This window comes from Cygnus atratus, chromosome Z, assembly GCF_013377495.2.
Source record: "Cygnus atratus isolate AKBS03 ecotype Queensland, Australia chromosome Z, CAtr_DNAZoo_HiC_assembly, whole genome shotgun sequence".
Taxonomy (NCBI): Eukaryota; Metazoa; Chordata; class Aves; order Anseriformes; family Anatidae; genus Cygnus; species Cygnus atratus.
The window spans coordinates 40,254,869-40,275,321 of record NC_066396.1 but is presented as its reverse complement, the minus strand read 5'-3'; the positions used below and the strand labels follow the sequence as shown (position 1 = coordinate 40,275,321).

At 38.0% G+C, this 20,453-nt stretch overlaps 1 protein-coding gene across 8 annotated transcripts in view; it reads left to right on the top strand.

The window, feature by feature from the left end:
• The window catches only part of PRUNE2 (prune homolog 2 with BCH domain), a 139,153-nt gene extending 119,094 nt beyond the window's left edge, over positions 1–20,059 (top strand). For 4 of the 8 annotated variants that reach the window (XM_035558499.2, XM_050716242.1, XM_035558498.2 and 1 more), the window contains exons 14-20: positions 4,200–4,302; positions 6,820–6,951; positions 7,105–7,191; positions 10,644–10,742; positions 12,824–12,859; positions 14,932–14,979; positions 17,138–20,059. In XM_035558499.2, the coding sequence (XP_035414392.1) occupies positions 4,200–4,302; positions 6,820–6,951; positions 7,105–7,191; positions 10,644–10,742; positions 12,824–12,859; positions 14,932–14,979; positions 17,138–17,159 (527 nt within the window). In that variant the 3' untranslated portion in view covers positions 17,160–20,059. The remainder of the gene's footprint in view (positions 1–4,199; positions 4,303–6,819; positions 6,952–7,104; positions 7,192–10,643; positions 10,743–12,823; positions 12,860–14,931; positions 14,980–17,137) is intronic. The other 4 variants (XM_035558502.2, XM_035558503.2, XM_035558501.2 and 1 more) reach the window with 1 other exon arrangement.
• Positions 20,060–20,453: the final 394 nt, after the last annotated feature.

The following is a 20,453-nucleotide window of genomic DNA, read 5'->3' as shown; positions in this document are numbered from 1 at the left end:
AATGCTGTCCTTTTTATTTGGAGTAATAACTCTGTGGTAATTCCATGATGCATACTCCCTGTTTCCCAAGGTAACAAGGCCAGGTTGGATGGGGCTTTGAGCAAACTGGTCTAGTGGAAGGTGCTGGATGGAGCTTTGATCTGGTCTAGTGGAAGGTATTCCTGCCCATGGCAGGGGGGGTGGAATTTGATGATCATTAATGTCCCTTCCAACCCAAACCATTCTATGATACTATGATTTATATTCACTTGCTATTTTTTCAGTATATTTTGTGCCAGATTTTTACATGTCTGACATCTCATTTTTTTAGATCACTCGAGTCTAAGGTAAAGAACACTGAGTTTCCTTTACCTTCAAATGGATGCTGCTCAGTAATTTAGCCATTGCCAAAGATAAAGTGTGAGCCTGAACAGTAAGTTTTAGCCTTCCACTGGCCTAATTGGAATTTTTGCCTGAAATCTAATCATATCGTAGTGATTAAGAACTGGTATTAAATTCTGTGTTTGTGAAGTGGCAGAGCTCTTCACTGAAGGTGTAGAATTTATATAATTTTGATGCATGGGTTGTGAGAAAACTTGACAGCTTGGATAGTTGTTACAGTTAGGTAACTAAGGCAGTTAGGTGTATTCTGCATGAAGTTCCCTTTGGACACACTTTAGTATCTTTGGAGTGTCAGGAATCTTTCCAGTAACTTTAAGATTAAACACAGATTCTGCCTAAAATAAGTAAATCGGACGTCAGGTCGACCATCCCTGATGATTCAGTGATCTATTGAACGTTCTGCACTGATGATTCAGTGATTTGTTGAACGTTCCTCCCTGCTAGATGATAGATAAAGCCTCATCCAGAATCTAGGCATTAGCCACCAAAATAGGAAAGGGGAGAGTAGACATAACTTGGCATTCTAGGTGTGATTGCTTTCTACCTATGTTGATGGAGAAATTCCTCAATCATACATATCTTGGCATAGACTGACTGAGAATTTGGGCAAATAGCTTTTACTGGTTTCTAGTGAGGAATTAAAAAACACCTCTCCCTTAAGTGAATATTCCTTGTCTCCAAGCATTTGTAAGAAGCAATGGGGAGACCTTATTGCTCTCTACAACTGCCTGAAAGGAAGTTGTGGGAAGCTGGGGATTGACCTCTTCTCACAGGTAACTAGTGATATGACTAGAGGGAAAGGCCGTGAGTTGTGCCAGGGGAGGTTTAAGTTAGAAATTAGGAGACATTTCTTCTCAGAAAGAGTAGTCAGGCATTGGAATGGGTTGTCCTGGAAAGTGGTGGAGTCACCATCCATGGGAGTCTTCAAGGAAAGGTTGGACGTGGTGCTTAGGGACATGGTTTAGTGGGTGATATGGGTGGTGGGGTGATGGTTGGACCAGCTGATCTTGGAGGTCTTTTCTAACCTTAACAATTCTGTGATTCTATGATTTTAAATCTATCTGTGGGCTTTTCATTTGTGCATTGTTAGGTGACAGCTGCACACAATTGTTTGCTTTACATGGAACTGCAAACTGTGCTGTGTAATTTAGTGGACACAGCAGATGCAATGTGCTCCCGGTGCCACACTTCTGAGCCAGTTGGGCAAACTGCTTTGTGGCACCATGATATAAGTTGTCTTGGAAAATCTTTTAAGGATTTTTTGGTATAAGGAGGAAAATCCCATCTCTATTTTTAAAGCAAAGGGAAAAAATACCGCCTTATTCCATAATGATTTATCTGAGGATAGGCTAGAGTAGGCTAGATTAATTTAGTGCTTTCTCTTTGAAAATGTGTGGGTCTATCCGAGAAGAAGGACATATATCAAAGACTCAAATTAAGTAGTGAGTGTGGGAGGTGGAGTTGTTTTTTCTTTGTTTCTTTTGAGAAGACTTGGACATTCCTTCACACCAAGCTCTTCACACCAAGGTGAAGGAGCTGAAAAGAGGAGTTTTGTCCCCCTCCCTGTGTACACCTGTGCTAGAGAATGCAATGCTACCCTCTGAATTTGAGCTTGAGATCTTTACTGGTTTTCCAAAGTCAATCAGCCATATCTATAACAATAGCTAAGCTATTCATGTTACTGGATCGCAATATGAGTTGGAGTTTTGCAACACCATGCTATGTCATGTGCCTTAACCTGGTTATATCCACATTGTCATTTGGCTTGAATTCGTTCCCTAATCCTGAGCTCTGTTGCCCGCCTGTGTTTTCCAAAAGCAAGGAGCAAGGCACAGCGTGGTATTGCAGAGGACAGTGGACAGACAAATGCTGTGCAGCTGTTGTATGGTGGCTTCTCTAGCTCAGCAAGCTCTTGGCCACTGGGAGCCAGAGGAAGGTTACTGCGCAGAGCTGGAACATCCCTTCCATGCCAGCATCATGGAGGGAGTTTAGACTAATGATGGCAAACTTCCTGCAGTGTGCAAACTATTCTTCAGTGGATAAGATCTGGGCTAGCATTCTTAATTTGACGTTGACAAAACAAATAAACACTGTCAATTTACCCAATACATTATATTTAGTCAAAGCCACCAAATCAAATTCTGCGAGAAGGAAGTCCAGCATCATCCTTTAACAAGCTGCTTTGAAAAGCCTTGATATGAAGTAATATGGCTTAAAGCAAGAGAATCCTGACATGCCTCAGAGGCTTATCCACCTTCCACCCCCTCACTCCCCCCATAAATGGGGAAGCAGTGGTGTTTTTCAGTCCTTTAAGGAACACCTGAGGGCCATGAATGAAGAGCACTTCTGTGCATGTCTTTATGGCTGGCATAGTACTGAGATTAGTCAGCTGTGATTTTTCTCGGCATGGAAGAGCTCATTTGTCTTGAAGCATCCATTTTGTCAGGGATTGTGCATTTTCCAAAGCCACATAAAAATGAATTCCTTGATATAAACGTCTTCTAGTTTTCCTTATTTCAGCTAGGTGAGACTCACTTTAGGTGCTGAATGAGAAAGGAGAAAAAAAACTAGCCCCTCAGCTCTTCCTTGGTTAACACGTGGATTATATGTGATCCCTGCCTTTCCATCCTTTCTGTAAGGATTTCTGTTTTACTCTGCTGCTGGGTACAATACAAGAAATTCTGTGAGTATTTGAGTTAGGCTAGTATACTGCTCACTAATATCCAAAAAAAAAAAAAAAAAACCAATGTAAAAGTCCTAAGATCTCTTTAGGAAAGTGCTGTGTGGGTGCTGGCATTATCCTGAATTTTGTCAGGAATGTGTTCCTATCTCCTCGGGAAATTCAGGGTTTCCTCCACAAACATTGTCTCCTTCATGGTTAGTCTCTCCCAGCCTCTTCGAAAGCCTTTCAATCATCCTCTCAACATAAACAGCCTTTATCTCCATGTGTCTCTAGTAGTATTTACATGCAACCGTTTCTCCCTAATCTTTATAAATTGCCTCCTAATTGCAAGTATCTTTTAAATAAATCCCAGACTTTTCTCTGTATGCAGCAGTACTTTATATGTATTTTGTAACAGAAATCTGTAGGGACTGCAAAAGATCGTGAAGAAGATTGACCAACATTAATACACCATGAAAAAAATATTTTCTTTTGGGTAGCAAGTAACTATTTTGGACCTGAGAGCTGTAATGCTGCAGCATTAAGGGTTTACAGGTATCATTAGGCAGTGGTGGAGACCACAGAGCATTGGTATTGGACAATTGGAGTATCCACAGTAAAGAAATATTTTATACAAATCTTGCAGCAAAGAATTTAACTGATCCTCAGGAGCTTTTAAGGTATAGTGTCATGCAGTCATAACTGTAATATCCTGACGCCTTTGGAGCTGCACAAGACAAATGAATTGGGATTGTGAGACCTTGGGAGACATCATTCAAAAGATGCAGGATGACAAATGTAGGTATTTTCTTTAGCAACTTATTCCCCAGGCTAAGGTGAGCACTCAGCACACAATTGCAATAGAGATGTAATGAACCAGGAGTTCAGATAGAATTGCATTACTTACGAAGTAGAATGAGGCTTTTTTGCTGGCATCTATAAAAAGTTTACTCTTAGTTGTGCTAAGCACGTTTTCCAGGAATTCGACATAACTCACTGTCCTACTTCCTTATCACTTGATGATCATTCATTCATTTTCTGTCTTCTTCAACAGGAGACATTATCAATCTATTCCAGGACTTAGAGATTTCTTTCTAAATTTATCTTGGTAAGAGCCTCTGACAAAGATAAAAATGCATTTTTATTTGTTCCACAGGATACTATGGTGATGGTCTGAATGCTATCATTGTGTTTGCTGCGTGCTTCTTGCCAGACAGCAGCCGAACTGATTACAACTATGTCATGGAAAATCTTTTCCTGTGAGTGATATGCGAACAATGTGACAGAGTCTTCTCAAAATTGTGTAGTGAGAGATAACCTGTCTTTAATGAAGAGGTAACGTGGATCATTAGAAGGGGAGCAATCTGAATGACAAGTAAAATAGCAGTTTTAGATAAACTGCTCAGTGGTGTTTTACTGTACTATTCCTTACCCAGTCACCCTCCCAAATTAAGGTGTATTTGTCAGAAACAAATCTGACTGTAGTATCTCCCTGAAAGATAAGGAATACAGTGTCTTCAGCTTCTTGGACCCACAATCATCCCACTGTTTCACTAGCGATTTCCAGTCCTTACAGAGAACAATCAGCAGGGCCTGCGACCACCAGACTGGCTTTCACTCTTCATTTTTTATTATACATTGCCATGACACATCATTGTGTATGATATTTTTAATATATGCTGTGTCTGTGTTCAGGAGTCACAAAACCATTTTGTGATACTTGTTTGAAAAATACAGGATAAATGACAGTTGCTGACACAAACAGCTCAAAGTGTTTTTTTCTGACTCCAGCTGCTTCTGGTTCAGTTACAAGTGGTATCTCTTGGACAGGACACAGATTTGACCAAATAAACCCACATTTATCACAGTGAAATTACTGCTAGTAGCAACTACGTTTGGCAGCCAAAAACTGTGAAGGCAGCAACTCCCCCAAGTGCCACCAGCTAGTTCCACTTCCAGCTGCTGAAAAATCAATCATTCTGGAGTTCTTTATGCTAATACCCAGTATGTCAGTTCAGCAGCCAGCGGAGGCTTGGCCTTCACCATCTGCAGCTTACAAGGCACAAAACCTTGCAGCAAGAGCACAGACCCACTCTCTGTAAAACTCCAGTCCTTGAAGATGCCCATGGTGACAGCCAAAGCCTTCAGCATTGTGTCTACATGTGAAAAATGAGATTGCTTTTGTTCCAGGTCAGACCAACTGCTGGCGTTTGGCTGGTAAAGCCTTTTAAGTCCCCCGTGTCATCTACAGTAACTGATTTACACTAAGCCCTGTGGTTTAGATGTTACTGCAGAGGTTTTAAGTTAATAGTTAGGGCACAAAGCTGAGAGTAACAGTGACTGACATTAAACAGTTGTTCTCTGACATCACCCGAAGCCCTTGTTCACAGGTAGAGTTGGTGGTAAATGGACTTTGTTGAGAAAGCATTTTCAAGCCTTAGGAGACTTTTCCACATCACTTGGGGATATTGTCAAAGTCCATTCTATATCTCAGTCTTTTTCTGGAGTGGTAGTTTAACAGGGAGTTCAGATTGGCTTCAGCTAAGTTTAAAGCTGAGATTCTTGATTCTTTTTAACACAACAAGAACCAGAAAACAAAAAGTCAGATCATCCCTTTCTTTACCTATAGGCCTATTAATTGCATTGAAGTAAGAGGGAGCTCGACAGTTTACAACATACCCAGTAACTGATATGATTAATTTTTTTTGAAATTTTACTATTTACTATATACAGGGGTCTGGAGAGATATGCAAATTATTAAATCTCTTCAGATTTTTTTTTTTTTGTATAGCACAATTCTGATCTAGATCCACCTCTAGTTTGTGATTAACAGCTGCCCTCTTAGATAATCAGTTGCTGCCTATTTTCTGTCCAGTTAAAATACCACTCTCTTTTGTGAGAACTAGATTTTCTACTCTTGTTTAAAGAAACTGCATTGTAAGGAATTTAAGGGTCAGATTAGATCATGAGTCATGCACATACACCTGTGAAAGGGGCCATTATGCTCCAGGATAGGGCTGCCTTTTGTAGGGAGAACTCTCAGGCATTCAGTTTTCTAAGGTGTGACTCAGTAATTTTTCACTGTAGTTTTTGGGCAGACATGCCTTGGGGCTGGAGGGCAGAGAGAACAATTTAAACATTCTGGTGATGAAGAGATCCCAGGTGAGGCAGGGATTACTAAAACTGAGCAAAGCATCCATGTGTATAGTCCTGGCCAAGAATTTAAAGCTACCCTTTCATTTGACTGACTACCCAGCTTTTCTAGGTATGTTGAATTTGGCCCTGAGGGTGATAGTCTGTCTCAATGCAGAGCTGAGAAATTTAATGAGTGTTTGAAGCGTTTTGATCACAAAATGAAGTAATGGCATGGAGTGTTCTGGCTCCTTAGAAGGCAGGTTGATAGTCAAGTTCTATTAGCTTTGAGAGTCAAAAGATTTGTAGCTTGCAGTCACAGACTCAGCAGCAGTAATCTCAAGGTCACAATAATTGTAGGAATGTATCTTATCCTGACCCTTATTATTTTTGCATTGAACAAACATAATGATTAATAATGAAGACACGTTTCTCAACAGTTAGAATTGTGGTTTTCTAGTCATAGTTCTAGAGGTAGGTAGTATGGTGACCAGTTCTGAAAGTCTGCTCTTGGTTTAAAAGATAATAAAACAGTGTCTTGCCATAAATTGCTTGGTTGTCCTTGATACATTCCTAGTAGACTGATCTTTATTGTGTTTAAATCAATAATGTAAAATATATACTCACTTCTGTTCTTTTATCAGGTATGTAATCAGTACCTTAGAGCTGATGGTAGCAGAAGACTATATGATTGTATACTTGAATGGAGCAACACCAAGAAGGAGGATGCCCGGACTCGGTTGGATGAAAAAATGTTACCAGATGATTGATCGACGGTGAGTAGTATTTTCCTTTGTGATCCACAGCTATTATTTTAAACATTGTCCATTTCTGTTGCTCCCCTGTATGACAGTGTTCACTGTATATGATTTTTGTGTATGTTTTGTATTTTCTTAATTTCTTAATAAACTGTTGATTTTTTTTCTTAGATTGAGGAAGAATTTGAAATCATTCATAATTGTCCATCCATCATGGTTTATCAGGACAATCCTGGCTGTGACACGACCTTTTATAAGGTATGTAGTGAATACTGGTTTAATGCTATGTCCCTAAGAATACAGAAGCACCCTAAATCAACAGAAATGGCTGTTAATCTCTCACTGATCTGGGCTGGGATGATTTTGACAGTTGAAGTTGACTTCCCTAAAGTGAGTGGGGAAAAAAAGTTGATTTGTGTGAGAATGCAGTTGTGTACCATATATATATGCAGAATTGGTAAATAAGTTCTTTAAAATTGTTTTGTTCTGAGCCTATTTAAAGGCTTGTAGGAAGGGGGTCTGCGTATGGTGATAGTCACTTCATTGAAAAAAACAATGACTACAGAACAAGATTAAACTACAGTTCTGGGTTTAAAAAAATTAGTTGCTGCTCATTCAAGAGGACTGCCCTGAGCTATTTGAAGGTGTAGGAGGCCTGGTTCCAAAGAAAAGGTTTTCTGCCACCAAAAATACTTTGATTAGTAAAAAACAGGTGTTAGATACAGAAGACTTCATAAATTTTTGGAGAAGATGGACAAGTATACAGCTGGAACACTGAGATCAGGAGAGCACATGGACAGGCATGAGAAAGAGTTGCTTCAAATAAGAGGAGAGGCATCTTGTGTACAGAAGCCACATAGAGAATAACACATGACAGACAGCAGAGAAGTCTACCCCGAGAATACAGATGAGAACGCTGAAAGTGTCTGTCACAAGATGTGCTGTCCTGACAGGGTAACCTTGGGATGGAGAAGAAAATAGCTTCTCACACTGCTGCTTAAGTGCAACAGGCGCAGTATCATAACAGCGATTCTTCTTTCACATGTGGTGACTTCAATACCAAGTAGAACGTGACAACTGAAAATACTAGAGTAACACAGAAACAGCACCTGGAATTATCAACAGTAATAACAGGGAATTCAATTAGATGCATTTGGTGTCTGAGATGTTTCAGTTGGCTTACTATTTGCTCCAGATAAGAGTAGGCAGTAAAATCAAATATGCCCCACCCGTTTGAATTCATGAGTCATTTATTTGGGATGGCCAGGAGCAACCACACATTTTGCATTTCCAAACTGGCGATAACATTCACTCTAAACAGTTTGACAAACAAAGTTAACAGTCCATAACTAGATACCAGTTACAAATCTCCATTTCAGCCAAAAGGTAGATTGAGTCTCAGTCAGAAGTAGAAGAAAGTGAAGTGCAAATGGGAGCTGAAAAAAGGTGTGCAAGGCACAAGGCCAATGTGACTTGGTAAAACCACAGAATGGTTAAGGTTTGAAGGGACCTCTGGAGGCCATCTGATCCAGCCCCCTCTGCTCAAGTAGGACCACCTACAGCAGGTTACCCTGGACCATGTCCAGGCAGCTCTTGAAGATCTCCAAGGAGGGAGACTCCACTACCTTTCTGGGAAACCTGTGCCAGTGCTCCATCACCCTCACAGTGACAAAGTTTAGTCAGAACCTCTTGGGTTCCGGTTTGTGTCCATTGCCTCTTGTCCTATCATTGGGCACCAATAAAACAAGCCTGGCTCCATCTTACTTGCATCCTCCCTTCAAGTATTTATAGACATCAAAGAGATCCTCCACTGAGCCTCCTCTTCTACAGGTTGAACAGTCCCAGTTCTCTTAGCCCCTCCTCATAAGAGAGGTTATTCGGACCCTTGATCATCCAGCACCTTGATCATTTGGTCACCATCTGTTGTACTCCTTCCAGTATGTCCATGTCTCTCTTGTACTGCTGGGGGTCAGAACTGGGCACATTACTCCACATGAGGCCCCACCAATGCTGAGTAGAGGGGAAGGATCACCTCTCTTGATCTGCTAGTGATACTTTACCTAACAAAGCCAAGAACACCATTAACCTTCTTAGAGGCAAGGGCACATTGCTGACTCATTTTCAAATTGGCTTCCACTTGTCAGCTTGGAAGATGAGTTGAGGATGTAAGAAAGCTGAACCCCCCTCTTGAGGACAGAAGAGCACTGTGAGAAAGATGAATAAAAAAACTGGAAGGCATAAAAGGAGACAGTTAATTCAGTAAAAATCACTATGTAAGGAGAAAGAAACTTGATTAGATTGAAGGCCTCTGGCTATATCATAGTTTGCTAGCCTAGAGCTGTTCACTGAACCTCTGACATGTACTGTGGGAATTTCAGAGTAAGAAATGAATTGCTCCCAAGGCAAGGAGAGAAGGTCCCAAGATAATAAGATAGCTAAGCCACTTAATTTTAATTCTGTTTCAACTGAGATGCAGGGCAAACCAGTAGGAACGAAGAAACTAAAAGACAGCAAAATGGCAAGGGACAGTCAAGTCACTGAGAGTTTTGTTCTTTTTTTTTTTTTCTTTGTTGTTTTTGGTTTTGATTTTATTTCAGTCTATAGAAACTTCTGAATGGCTTCCAGCTTGCCAAGTTACTATAGTTGGCAGTTCAGGTGGTCCAGACTAGGGTTACATTTTGGATAAAATGCTAAGAATTGTCTATCTGTTACTATGTCTTTCATTGGACAATTATGGGTGATTGCTCATCTTAAAACATAACCATTGGCATGCTCCAGTGTGTGTGCCAAATGACAGTACAAAGAGAAATGAAAGTGGATGACCTTAACTATTCACAGTACCTTCATGTATTCTTGTTTTGGCTGTCTCACTTTACCTTCGTAAGAAGGTACGTATGGTAATGTGATGGGAAGTAACCTTTTGCTCAGAGCAATTTCAGGTGCTTCGCATTGTCTGGTCATAACCCCAAATCATCAGTGAATAAGAAAAATATATCCTGTTTTACATGGCCTAACACTTAAGAAAATTTATGCTCAATGTGTCACTGATGTTGAAAGACTATCTAAATGAAACTAGAGCTGGGTTTGAATGATTGCTTTATGAGTCAAATGAGAAGAAGAGATTTCACCTAAGCTAATACATATTAAATAATTCAGGTTAAATACGTGAATAGCTTTTTATTTTTAAAGTATGCTTTCTCAACACCCTTAGCCTTTTTCTGAGTGATCATTTCTTAAACACAATAAATGATCATAAAGCACAGCTGAACTAAACAAGGGAAGTATTTCCCTGTAATCAGTCACTGCAGTAGGAATAGGCATGCACATACCCAATCAGATCTGTACTCATCTAAACAAATGTGGATGTTCAGCTGTATTATATTTGAGAATCATAGCCAAATATAAATGCTAATTTGTCATGATCACATTAAGTGGATGTTTTCCATCTTGTTTTAAATGTATGTGTGCTGCAGAGGATTTGGTCCTTTTTGTAATTTTAATACATCTCCTTCTAATTGTAGAACTAATCTCATTGCCTAGTATGTAGGCATTGCAGTTTTATAATACTGTCATAAACACTGTCATCTGGCCTAGCCAAAGAACAAAAAAATGTCTAGTCTTGATTTCAGTCTATCTAGAACTCCGGTATGCTTATGGTCAGCCAAACTTAGGAGAAAAGTCAATTGACATATGTTGTTTCTGTGTTTCAGCTCTAAGTTCAGCAGTAAAATACAGTACGTCAACACGTTGGCAGAGCTTCGTGAGATGATTCCAATGGAATACGTGCACATACCGGATAGTATTGTCAAGTAAGTGGTGTAGAGAAAGAATGTACTTGGTCTAACAGAAAGTATTTTCACAAACTAATAACAATGTTTCAGCATCTATAAGAAAAATAGAAGACCTCTACCTGATTCTGTGACAAATGCTTACAGGTTGTTCCACACAAAAAAAAAAAAAAATTCCACTATTAAACTCTGAAGAAGGAAAATACTGTGTTGCTGAAACACAAAGCACAATAAATATGCAATCCTAGGGGAACCAAAGTTTATAGGAAGAGGAAAGTTTTGTATTGGACCAAATAATACTGTTGGTAAAATGAAGACAAGATTTCAGGCTCATAGTCCTTTCATCACATCTATGCCTGTGTAATCTGTATTGGAACAGACTGTTTATTCACTAATTGTAACTCAGAAAGAAAATAGGAAAGTTTGACCCTTCTACAGTTAGTTATCAACTTATGCTATGTCTTTGCGTAACTTTTACCAATGTTTAAGTAAAAGTGTTAAGTTTTAGCAATACAGAGCTTTGAACTGAATAATTCAAAGATAGTCTTGTTCAAGAGAAAGACACTGAAACCCAGATTCGCCATTCATTTTCTTGTTGATTTCTCATGGTTTAAACATAGCCACTGAAAAACAATGGCTCAGTTCTGGCCTCTTATGTTTAAAGGTTTTCTGAATGCAAGTATTTCTGAAGGAAGGATACCTCTTAGAAATTCTAAGTTAATTTCAATTGCTTACGTGAGCTGGCTTTTTTTTTTTTTTTAGATACCAAAACAAACTGAAGTGGTATACCAAGATTGAAAACCTTTGAAATCTATTATGGTTTTCGTGTTAGTCGTTATTACAAAGATTTGCTGTTGGGGAATGTATTGCTTTTCTTCTTTTTATTAAATATACTAGGTTTTGAACAGGCAAGCATTCTGTTTTGGTGAGTAAATAGACAAGTATGATTGTCTTTTCGTTATGGTTTATCAGTGACTAGGTATGAAAAACACTTACTTTGGAGCTGTCACAGATCTCTTCAGCCCAGGCAGGAATTTTCACACCTGCCTCACAGAGGTGAAAGCAGCATAATGGGCTCTTCATTAGGCTGGTGATTGCTCTGATTCTTGAGGTGTCAAGCCAGGGAGCAAGTGTGAAGCTCAGGTCTGCATGGCACTTGTAAAAATAGTAAATTATAGTCAAGAAATCAGGAGTGAGAGGGACTTTCACTCAAATTTGTTTGGTTTTGTGACTGCCTTAGAAGTGGAGTAAGTAAGTAGAAGTACAAGGAAAGTAGAACACAGCGGTCATTGGTCACCTGATGAGAGATGACCAGGATGTTTTAATATCCCTACAGTTCCTTCAGCCTCTCTCCCTCCTTCCCTCCCTCTCCCTTTTGATTTCCGTAAACATTTTAGTTTTAATTGTCCCCTTAATACAGACCTTAACCTAATACTCCAATGTGTTTCTCTATTTGGATTCCTTGCTGTATTTCACTGTTACACTGTCTATAGCAGTGCACGCATCCTGTGTTACACACTTATTTTCTTCCCTATAGACTGAAAAGTCCATTCACCTCAGAGACCAAAGGTGAAATAATCACAGCGCTAGGTCTGTGGAGACTAGGATTTTGAGCTTAAGAAATTTTAGGGAACTGCCTGTGTTTTGTCATCAGCAGCCAGATGAGTGATCATGACTTTGCTGAAGAAAAAAATCAAAATGTGACAAATGTGCCCATTGGTGGCAAGCTTTATCAAAATGTCATGATATGATATGAAGTGGGTGTGAATTGAAGGCACTGTGAGTGGTTATTCCCATGCCAAAGGGAGAAGAGCAGAGATGTGTTCAGGTGTTAGCTTCCCTTCTGCTTCAGGTTGAGGAGGATTACTGTAAAAAAATAATACAAAATGTACCGTACAGCAGTCTAATTACTCCACCAGCAAGAACAGACATACCACTGTGGTTATGAGGAACCCCACCTGTAGCAAGTATGTGGGTTTATGCCAGGATTTGGGTTGTGTGGTCGTTTCTTAGTTTTTTACTGAAGTGAGATACAATGTGCCTGGTGTATCTTATGAACTTGAACGTCTTTTCTCTTCCTTCACCCACTCTTATCTTGTAAGGTATGATGAAGAGAAGTGTCTTAAGAGAAAAATGAGGTAAAACTTGCTTTCTAGCCCATGCTACTGCTCATAGCAGACTGAATCTGTGTGACAGCCTTTCACCCACAGGTGACCTCAATAGCTGAATGAGAGAGGCCTTCCAATATTGTGGAATCCTTCTTTCCCCTTCAAGCTGTTGAGATCATCCTCCTTTGCAAACAAAACCTACCCAACTGTAAATGTCCTTGATTTGGCCCAGGCTGCAGCTACTTTGATTCTATCTGATAGAGCAATTGAATGCTTTCGGCTCTGTCCACTGGGCATGCCTCAGATCCCTGCTGCTTTTATGTTTCTGCCTCCAAATAATTTTTAAAAAGAGTTGCAAATTAAGGTTGGGTTGAGAACAGAAATAAATAATATCACACTAAACTGAAGAGCCTTAGGGTTTGTACCTAATACTGGGTGCCTATTTTAGAAGCATGTATTCTATTTGTTCTTTGCTTTGCTATTGCTCTGCTTCTCTCTTATGCTCTGCTTGCTTCTTTGTTTCTTTATACCAATAACTTTTACTCATGCAGACTGGATGAAGAGCTGAGGGAAGCTTCAGAAACAGCTAAGTAAGATAGCTTTCAGCTGGATGCTGGCATTATATTTACTTGGTTCACAGGGATGGATTGAATGCAGTACATGTTTGGTACAACAATCAGTTCATAGTTTCAATTATCATGTAAGTTTCCACATCTGTGAATTGATTTCCCCTTTCACTGTAAGCAGCCTGCTTTTATACAGCTGAGTCACAGGAAGGAGTAAGCACACTCTTACACTACAAAAAAAAAAACTTTTTGCTATTTTTTGGCAATGTTTCTACAGTCATGGGGAAGACTGAAGTCACTTTTTTACTCCATTACAGTGGCTTATTAAGCATTTTTCTACTTCATCTGCTGTGTCAGATGGTTCATATAATTCTTAGGAAGTAGGTCTTTTTGAAAATGATTTTTTTTTACAATTTATGAAGTTAGCAATGGTTATTATACCACATTCTCTGTTAAGGCAAATAGGTAACTTCTTTCTTTCCACTGTTGGTTCAAAGGGCTAGTGGATTAATACTTGATAATATTGTATCACCTGTGGTAACTTAATAAATCAGTGTCAGATGATGATCAGGTACTTTAAACTCACAACTGTACTTTGGCTTTAAGACGCTAAGGCCGTATGGTGTAAAGTACCATAAAAATCTTTAACTGGAAGGACACAGTCCTTGATTCACTAAGCTAAGCTTAGAAATCATTTATGCTTTGCACTTTTTCCATGCATGCTTGTATACAGGATTCCACAGAAGGGAATCAAGTATGACATTTTCCCTGCAATTTTTGTAACCAGAGATAAATTTTTAAGTTTATTTTTTGCCTCCTCCCTTTAACTCTCCTTTAACTTATACATTTCAGAATTTTCATCTTACAGCTTCTTCTTTGTTGTGTTTTTTCTCCTTTTGTGTAGCACACATTTTCCACAAGTTCTCCTGAGATAGGCTTTTAAAATGACCAAAGGGAAATACCCAAAATAATTGCCAATGCTTTTTGATTCTAGCAATTAAAATGTCTCAGAAGCAATAAATTCACATAAGTAGTTATCTGATACCACCTGGATATTTTGTTAAACAAAAGAGTAAAGACCCACCCAACCCTGAAATGCAATTTCTATCTATTCTATTCAAACATTTTCAAATACATTGGATTATACGGCAATGAAAACCATGGAAAAAAAAATTGCTTTCTTGTTAAGCCTTCCGTTTAAAACAGTGCAGGCTGCAGCATAACAAGTGAAAGGGGAACTAAGCGTTCATGTGAGGTATCATTAATTACTGTTATTGTTGGATGTATGAAGTCACTGTAGTGTGTTTTGCTTGCCCAACCTAAAGAAATATCTTAAAAAATTATTATACAAACTAATTGGTGTTGTAGGCACTAAGCTCACTAGATTCCTGTCAATAGCATTTGTGTGTTTGTGCGATCAAAGGTACTCACTACAGTTAGTTACTACATCCCCCAAATAAGATTTCATATTTTAAAATAAAAAGAAAGAAACACAGAAGAAATGTTTACTGCTTCCTCTTTTTTCCTTGTGCCCAGAACTAGCTGCCTCTCAAATGATCCAGAAATCACTTCAGTGGAACAGGAGTAAGAATTTGTGCCTAATACTGTCATTTTCTTTCAACATTATTTTACAGCCATATTACTAGGAACAGAGATTGGGTAGACTCCATAAAGCTTTCTGGAGAACTAATGCATGCATAACATGCTCTTATGTTTATTTTCAGGAACTTGATTCAATATATGCAAGCAGAAAAAACACTGCAGTTGAGATTTTTTCTATTTGCGTTGCAGATGTGTGAAGTGTTCTTGACAATTTTCAGATATAGATGCAGTTCTTAGCCTGAGGATCTTCAGGTTATGTGAAAGACAGAAAGAAAAGTTATGTGAAAGACAGAAATCGTGCAACATGATCAGAGGGAAGATAATCGCATGGATTTTTCTCAAAGGGTGATAATCTTGCCCTTCTCACTAAGAGGTGTAAACAGTCTTCTCTTTGACTTCAACTTCTGGGTTGTGCTTTTGATGCCTTTCTTCTCTTTGCTTTTTGTGCTCAGCTTTTTTCCATAGTTATTTGCCTAAATAAATTCCAATTTCTTAATTTCTTTCACTTTCAAAGCCAGACTGGTTCCCTTGGAAATGGGAACATGACTCCTCTGGCATACTGCTCCTCCGTCATGCCATAACTGAAGCATGCAACCTGCTCTGTTCTCACTGCACATCAGTGAGGGTGTTTGTAGCCACAGCATGTCACGCGAGCACAAACCGTGTGTTTGCTAGAACAGCATGTCAGGTGGACTAGCCATTGCAGCAGTCTGTGTACTGCTGCCCAGCGTGTACCAAAGAGGAGTGACTGGGGACTTTGCTGTCCCTGCCCTCCTGACTGGTACATAGAAACACACAGGTGTCTCACGTGGAAATACTGTTCAGGAAATAGCATTCACCTAACTCTTCAGTAAAAGATCCCATCACTTGAAGTAAGCAAGCAAATAACTAGAAGTACATGCAGCAAACAGATGCGTAAATAAAATTGAACTTTTTTGCCACTTTTTTTTTTTTCAAATAAAGTTGTACTTTAATAAACTACCACAGTGTTACACCTGGTTAGAATTAAAAATTAAACTCTTGATTCCTCAGCTGTTGACATAAAATCTCTAAGCTTTTTTTTTTTTTTTTCCCTCTCAGACAGTTTATTCTGTAATGAGTCAATATGAGAACTGTTTTTTTAAAGTATGAGAAGAAAAAATAAATAACCTGTTAAAGACTCTATTTATGATGTAAACCTTTTGGTGGCTTGAATAAACTTTCTGTTTTTCACAAAAAGACACTGAGCAGCTTATAAAAAGCAATATGAGAAGAGAATTTTTATTTAGCTTAAACAAGTATAGCTGTGACTGAATTAATGTTAATTCCTGACATTTATCTTCTCTGCATAAATATGTATCTTTCTTCAGAAGTGTCAATAATTTTCCTGTGGTCATATCACACACTTCTGGTGTAATTTCTTCAGGATTTCCTGTGTAAATGTCTCCATAATGATCACGGCAGTTTTACACAGCTGTTTTTTCTGTATGGTTTCTGCTGAAACCTCTCTGGAGTCTGCCCACCTCTTAGCTTGCTTCTGCTGTTTTTTTCATATCTATCGTCATGCTCTTTTGTATACTGTTTTGTTTAACATCTTCCACTACCTCATGACTTTTAAAAAGATTTCACTATGAAATAATCCACTGTGAAGAATTCCGTGTGTTCTGTAACTGATAGTGACTTTCAGAGGTCATAAATATTCAGAGTGTTTTTTAGTTATGTGTTCTAAGAGGGAAATTGTGTTTTGATGTAATGTTTGTGATGACAACTTCTTATTCTAAAGAATACTTCCAAAGAACTTGACAACATGTTGTTTGCACTAAATGCCAAAACCATACGCATAGAAATATTCTTAGAGGCACCCATGTCTTACCCTACTGTGGTGTCATCCTGCCAGTAGATCTTTCCATGTCTGGTGTCCAATTCTACTCAGATTGAAATTGCTGTGAATGTAGTTATAGGTTTCAAGCAAGCAGTAACAGTCTGTATTTTCTACATAAGGGAGATAGGATCTGTGTAAATTATTTGACACTGATGCATTTAAGTAAATGAGATGCTCAACACTTTGCGGGAGGCCAGGATTGTGGAAATGACTAGCCATGTGTACCATCCCACTAACTTCCTTTCTTTTGTATTTTTTGTTTCTTTTTTTAATATGTAGCATTGACATGACCCTGAAATAACAAGCATCACTGCCAGTCATTTGAAGAAGAGAGTATCCTTGGATTTTCGTCACCCAGACACCTGTGACCATGGTGTGCACTTTGGCAATTTAGTTCATTTTGTTTGTGGTATGACTTTTTTGGTGCCATTTAGCAATCTAAGAAGACCAAATGGGCCAATCCTGTTGCCATGAAAACAGCAAAAATTTGGACCTATCTATTTGTTGTTTTCAGAAATAGAGTTTTCATTAGGAACACTATATCATCTAGCATTGGTTTCTGTAAGTGTGTGCAATTTCTGTTTATAATATTTTACCAACAGTATGCCTCATGAATGAGTCAATGAGGATGTAGATTTTTGTTTTAGTTTTGTCTTCAGCATATTAACGTTATGCATAACTGAATTGGTATTATTACAATAAATGTTAGCTTAGTTCTTTCACAGAGCAGCAGCAACCTTATTGTTCAAAAATAATTCTAGAAACAATGCAGAACTTTCCTGAATGTGTTTGTTTCTGCTGTATGAAAAGTCCTCCCATCTTCATTTAACCCTAATAACTTTTTATTTTCTCACAGAAAGGCCTGATACTCTAAAAAATAATAATTAGTTATTAAAGATACTTCACAGAGGACAAATGACTAACAGAAATTAATTTTAATCACTTACTTTTGTCTTTATTTTAAGCATAGCTTTTAGAGAGGTAACAAATCCTGTAAATGTTTGTCATATGTTCTAAAGGTTTTGAATTAAATTATTTTATTATTATTGTTTTTTAAATCTGTTTTCCCAGTACTTCTTTTTTTTAAGTTATGACTCTTTGAATGGCATCCTAACTGAAATCACAAAGGCTAATGCTATGAATACCAAAAAAAAAAAAAAAAAAAAAAAAAAAAAGCACTTAGTATTTTCTGCTAACAACTAATGACTGAAAGGTAAATATATAAATTTAAAGTTGGGAATCACAATCATTTGTTAGGAATATATGTCAAAGTACTATTTGAAGTATGCCTAATATCAAAAATAAGTATTACAATGCAGTTTGTTGTCTGTATCATAAAACGTATCAGTATAAACATGAAAAGAAAAAAAAAAAAGCAAGTATTTGTTGTTTGCTGCTGTCCTGCATACTGCGATGAAAGACGCTGTAGTAAGTCCTGATACTCAAATGGAAAATAACTGCAATGTCTCAGACCATTCTTTTGCAAGACAGTGCAAATTATTACTTGAGTGAATTCTGCTTGTCTGCTTTAAGAAGTCAAGAGTATGACTAATGCTTTCTCTTCCCCCAATGAGCGTATGTGTGCACTTGCCAAACCTGCTGACTCGTCTACCTTGTGGGATGTCCTAATGGAAGTAACAATATTATGAACTCTCTGAAATATTATTCCCATCTTCAAGAGATTTTCATGTGCCCTAGAATTGCATCTGTGGATTCTCTACATGTCTGTAAATTAACAATCCTTAGAAGTTACAATTTTCATTTTATGTATGCACTAACTCCAGTCCCACTTCCAGTCCAGAATTATTAATTAAACAGAAGACAAGCAAAGTTTGCTTAGGGAATGAAATTTAAGCAAAAGTCAGGACAGCACAATCCTTGATTTTTCAGTAGGATCTAAACTGAGAGTGAAAATTGTATTTTGTCCTTCATTTAAAAGGTTGATAATTCTGTTCTGTGGTTTGCACATTTCCATTTGTGTCAATTTGTATCTTATATTTGCAAGAGGTAGTCTGTAGGCAAGGGAGCAAGCATCCATCACTGTGTGCAGTTGCTCAGCTACTGTAATGAAGATTGACAAAATTATCAGAAAGGCAAGAGGTTGCCAAATGCTTACGTATCTGCCAGTAACAAAACTGAAATATCTGCGCATCTACAATCCTTCTCTCTACTGTCAGCTGGTGGATTGTGTCTGTCATTCTAGGTAGCCTGTTTTATCACATCTTTCTGTCAGTTCCTCTTAACTTTTACATTAGAGGGAGGGCCTAATCCTGCTGACCATTGTTGCTGCTCTATAACCTGACCTTGTCATCATTAGGATCTGATAGTTTGCACAGTTCTCAGATATTTGAATCTTGGCTTGTGTCTGCCTTATAAAAGTGCTGTCACTTAGAATATTGGGGATATTGCTTTATGTACAAATTAATATTTGTATTAACTTCCGGTTGCTAATTAAGCTAGATCTAGATCAGAAGAGCATTTTATAGCATGAAACCACATCTGTAAACTTGTAGTTCAAGCCACTAGAATGGGCAAGTTGACGTGTGTTAGGCTGTATGTGAGAAGAGTGTTTGCTAAAAGAGAAGTTCACCACAAAGCAGAAGTTCAGCACAAATTTTCATGTCTTTGAGACATAAATGGGTTGAAAGACATTACATACCACTTAACATTGGATGGCAGCCTGGAGGTGAATTTCATTCTGAAGGCTTTGTGTGGAATCGCTGAACAGCAGAGCTACATAAGAATTAATTTGATTAATGTTGATAGACTAATAATGGCAGCCTGAGAAGGTAGGAGTTTGTTTAAGCTAGATGTCACATCACCAGTGTGATGGTGCAAAAATGATTGCAAGAACAAGGTGTGGTTGTCTTTGCTTATTAATATATTTTAAAAAGTTTTTTAATGTTATGATATGGCAGTTATATATCATACTAACAATAATGTATCAATATTAATTAATTAGTAGTTTGTTGAAAAAGGAATAGAGTACATGTAATCGCAAAGTTATAATCTTTTATATACAAATTTTTTCTACCACGTATGAGAGTGCTCAGATCAAATATAAATTAATAGTTGCAAATTTTTTTGTTTGTTTGTTAAAAGACCTATGCTGACTTAAATTATAGATTAAGCAATACAAGGATATCTGATATCATTGTATGCATATATATATATGAATCAGAAATAAAGAACTTCAATCCACCACTGGAAGTATTTCTTTTCATTTCCAAGTTTTTTCTTTATTCCCTGGGTGCATGGAAACCCTTGACGGTTTCAATTCACAGTACTTTGCATAGTTATACTATATACACATACAAACATTTTTTTTTCTTTTCATTCACTCTTCTCTACTTGTTCTTTAAAAATCTAAAATTGAGGCAATTCTGTTTCACCTGATGTTACTCTCCACGTTCATGTATATCAGTCCTTCCTTTGCTGATACTAGGAGTATTGTTCCTGAAAGAAACTTCAGGTTGCTGTCTCATTTGTGACTGTACTATTACCTAAAAATCAAATGCACGGATAGTCTCATTCCACTGTATATGCTAGGCAGAAACCAAAAGCTCTGGGACAGAAATGCATTCACTGTGAAACC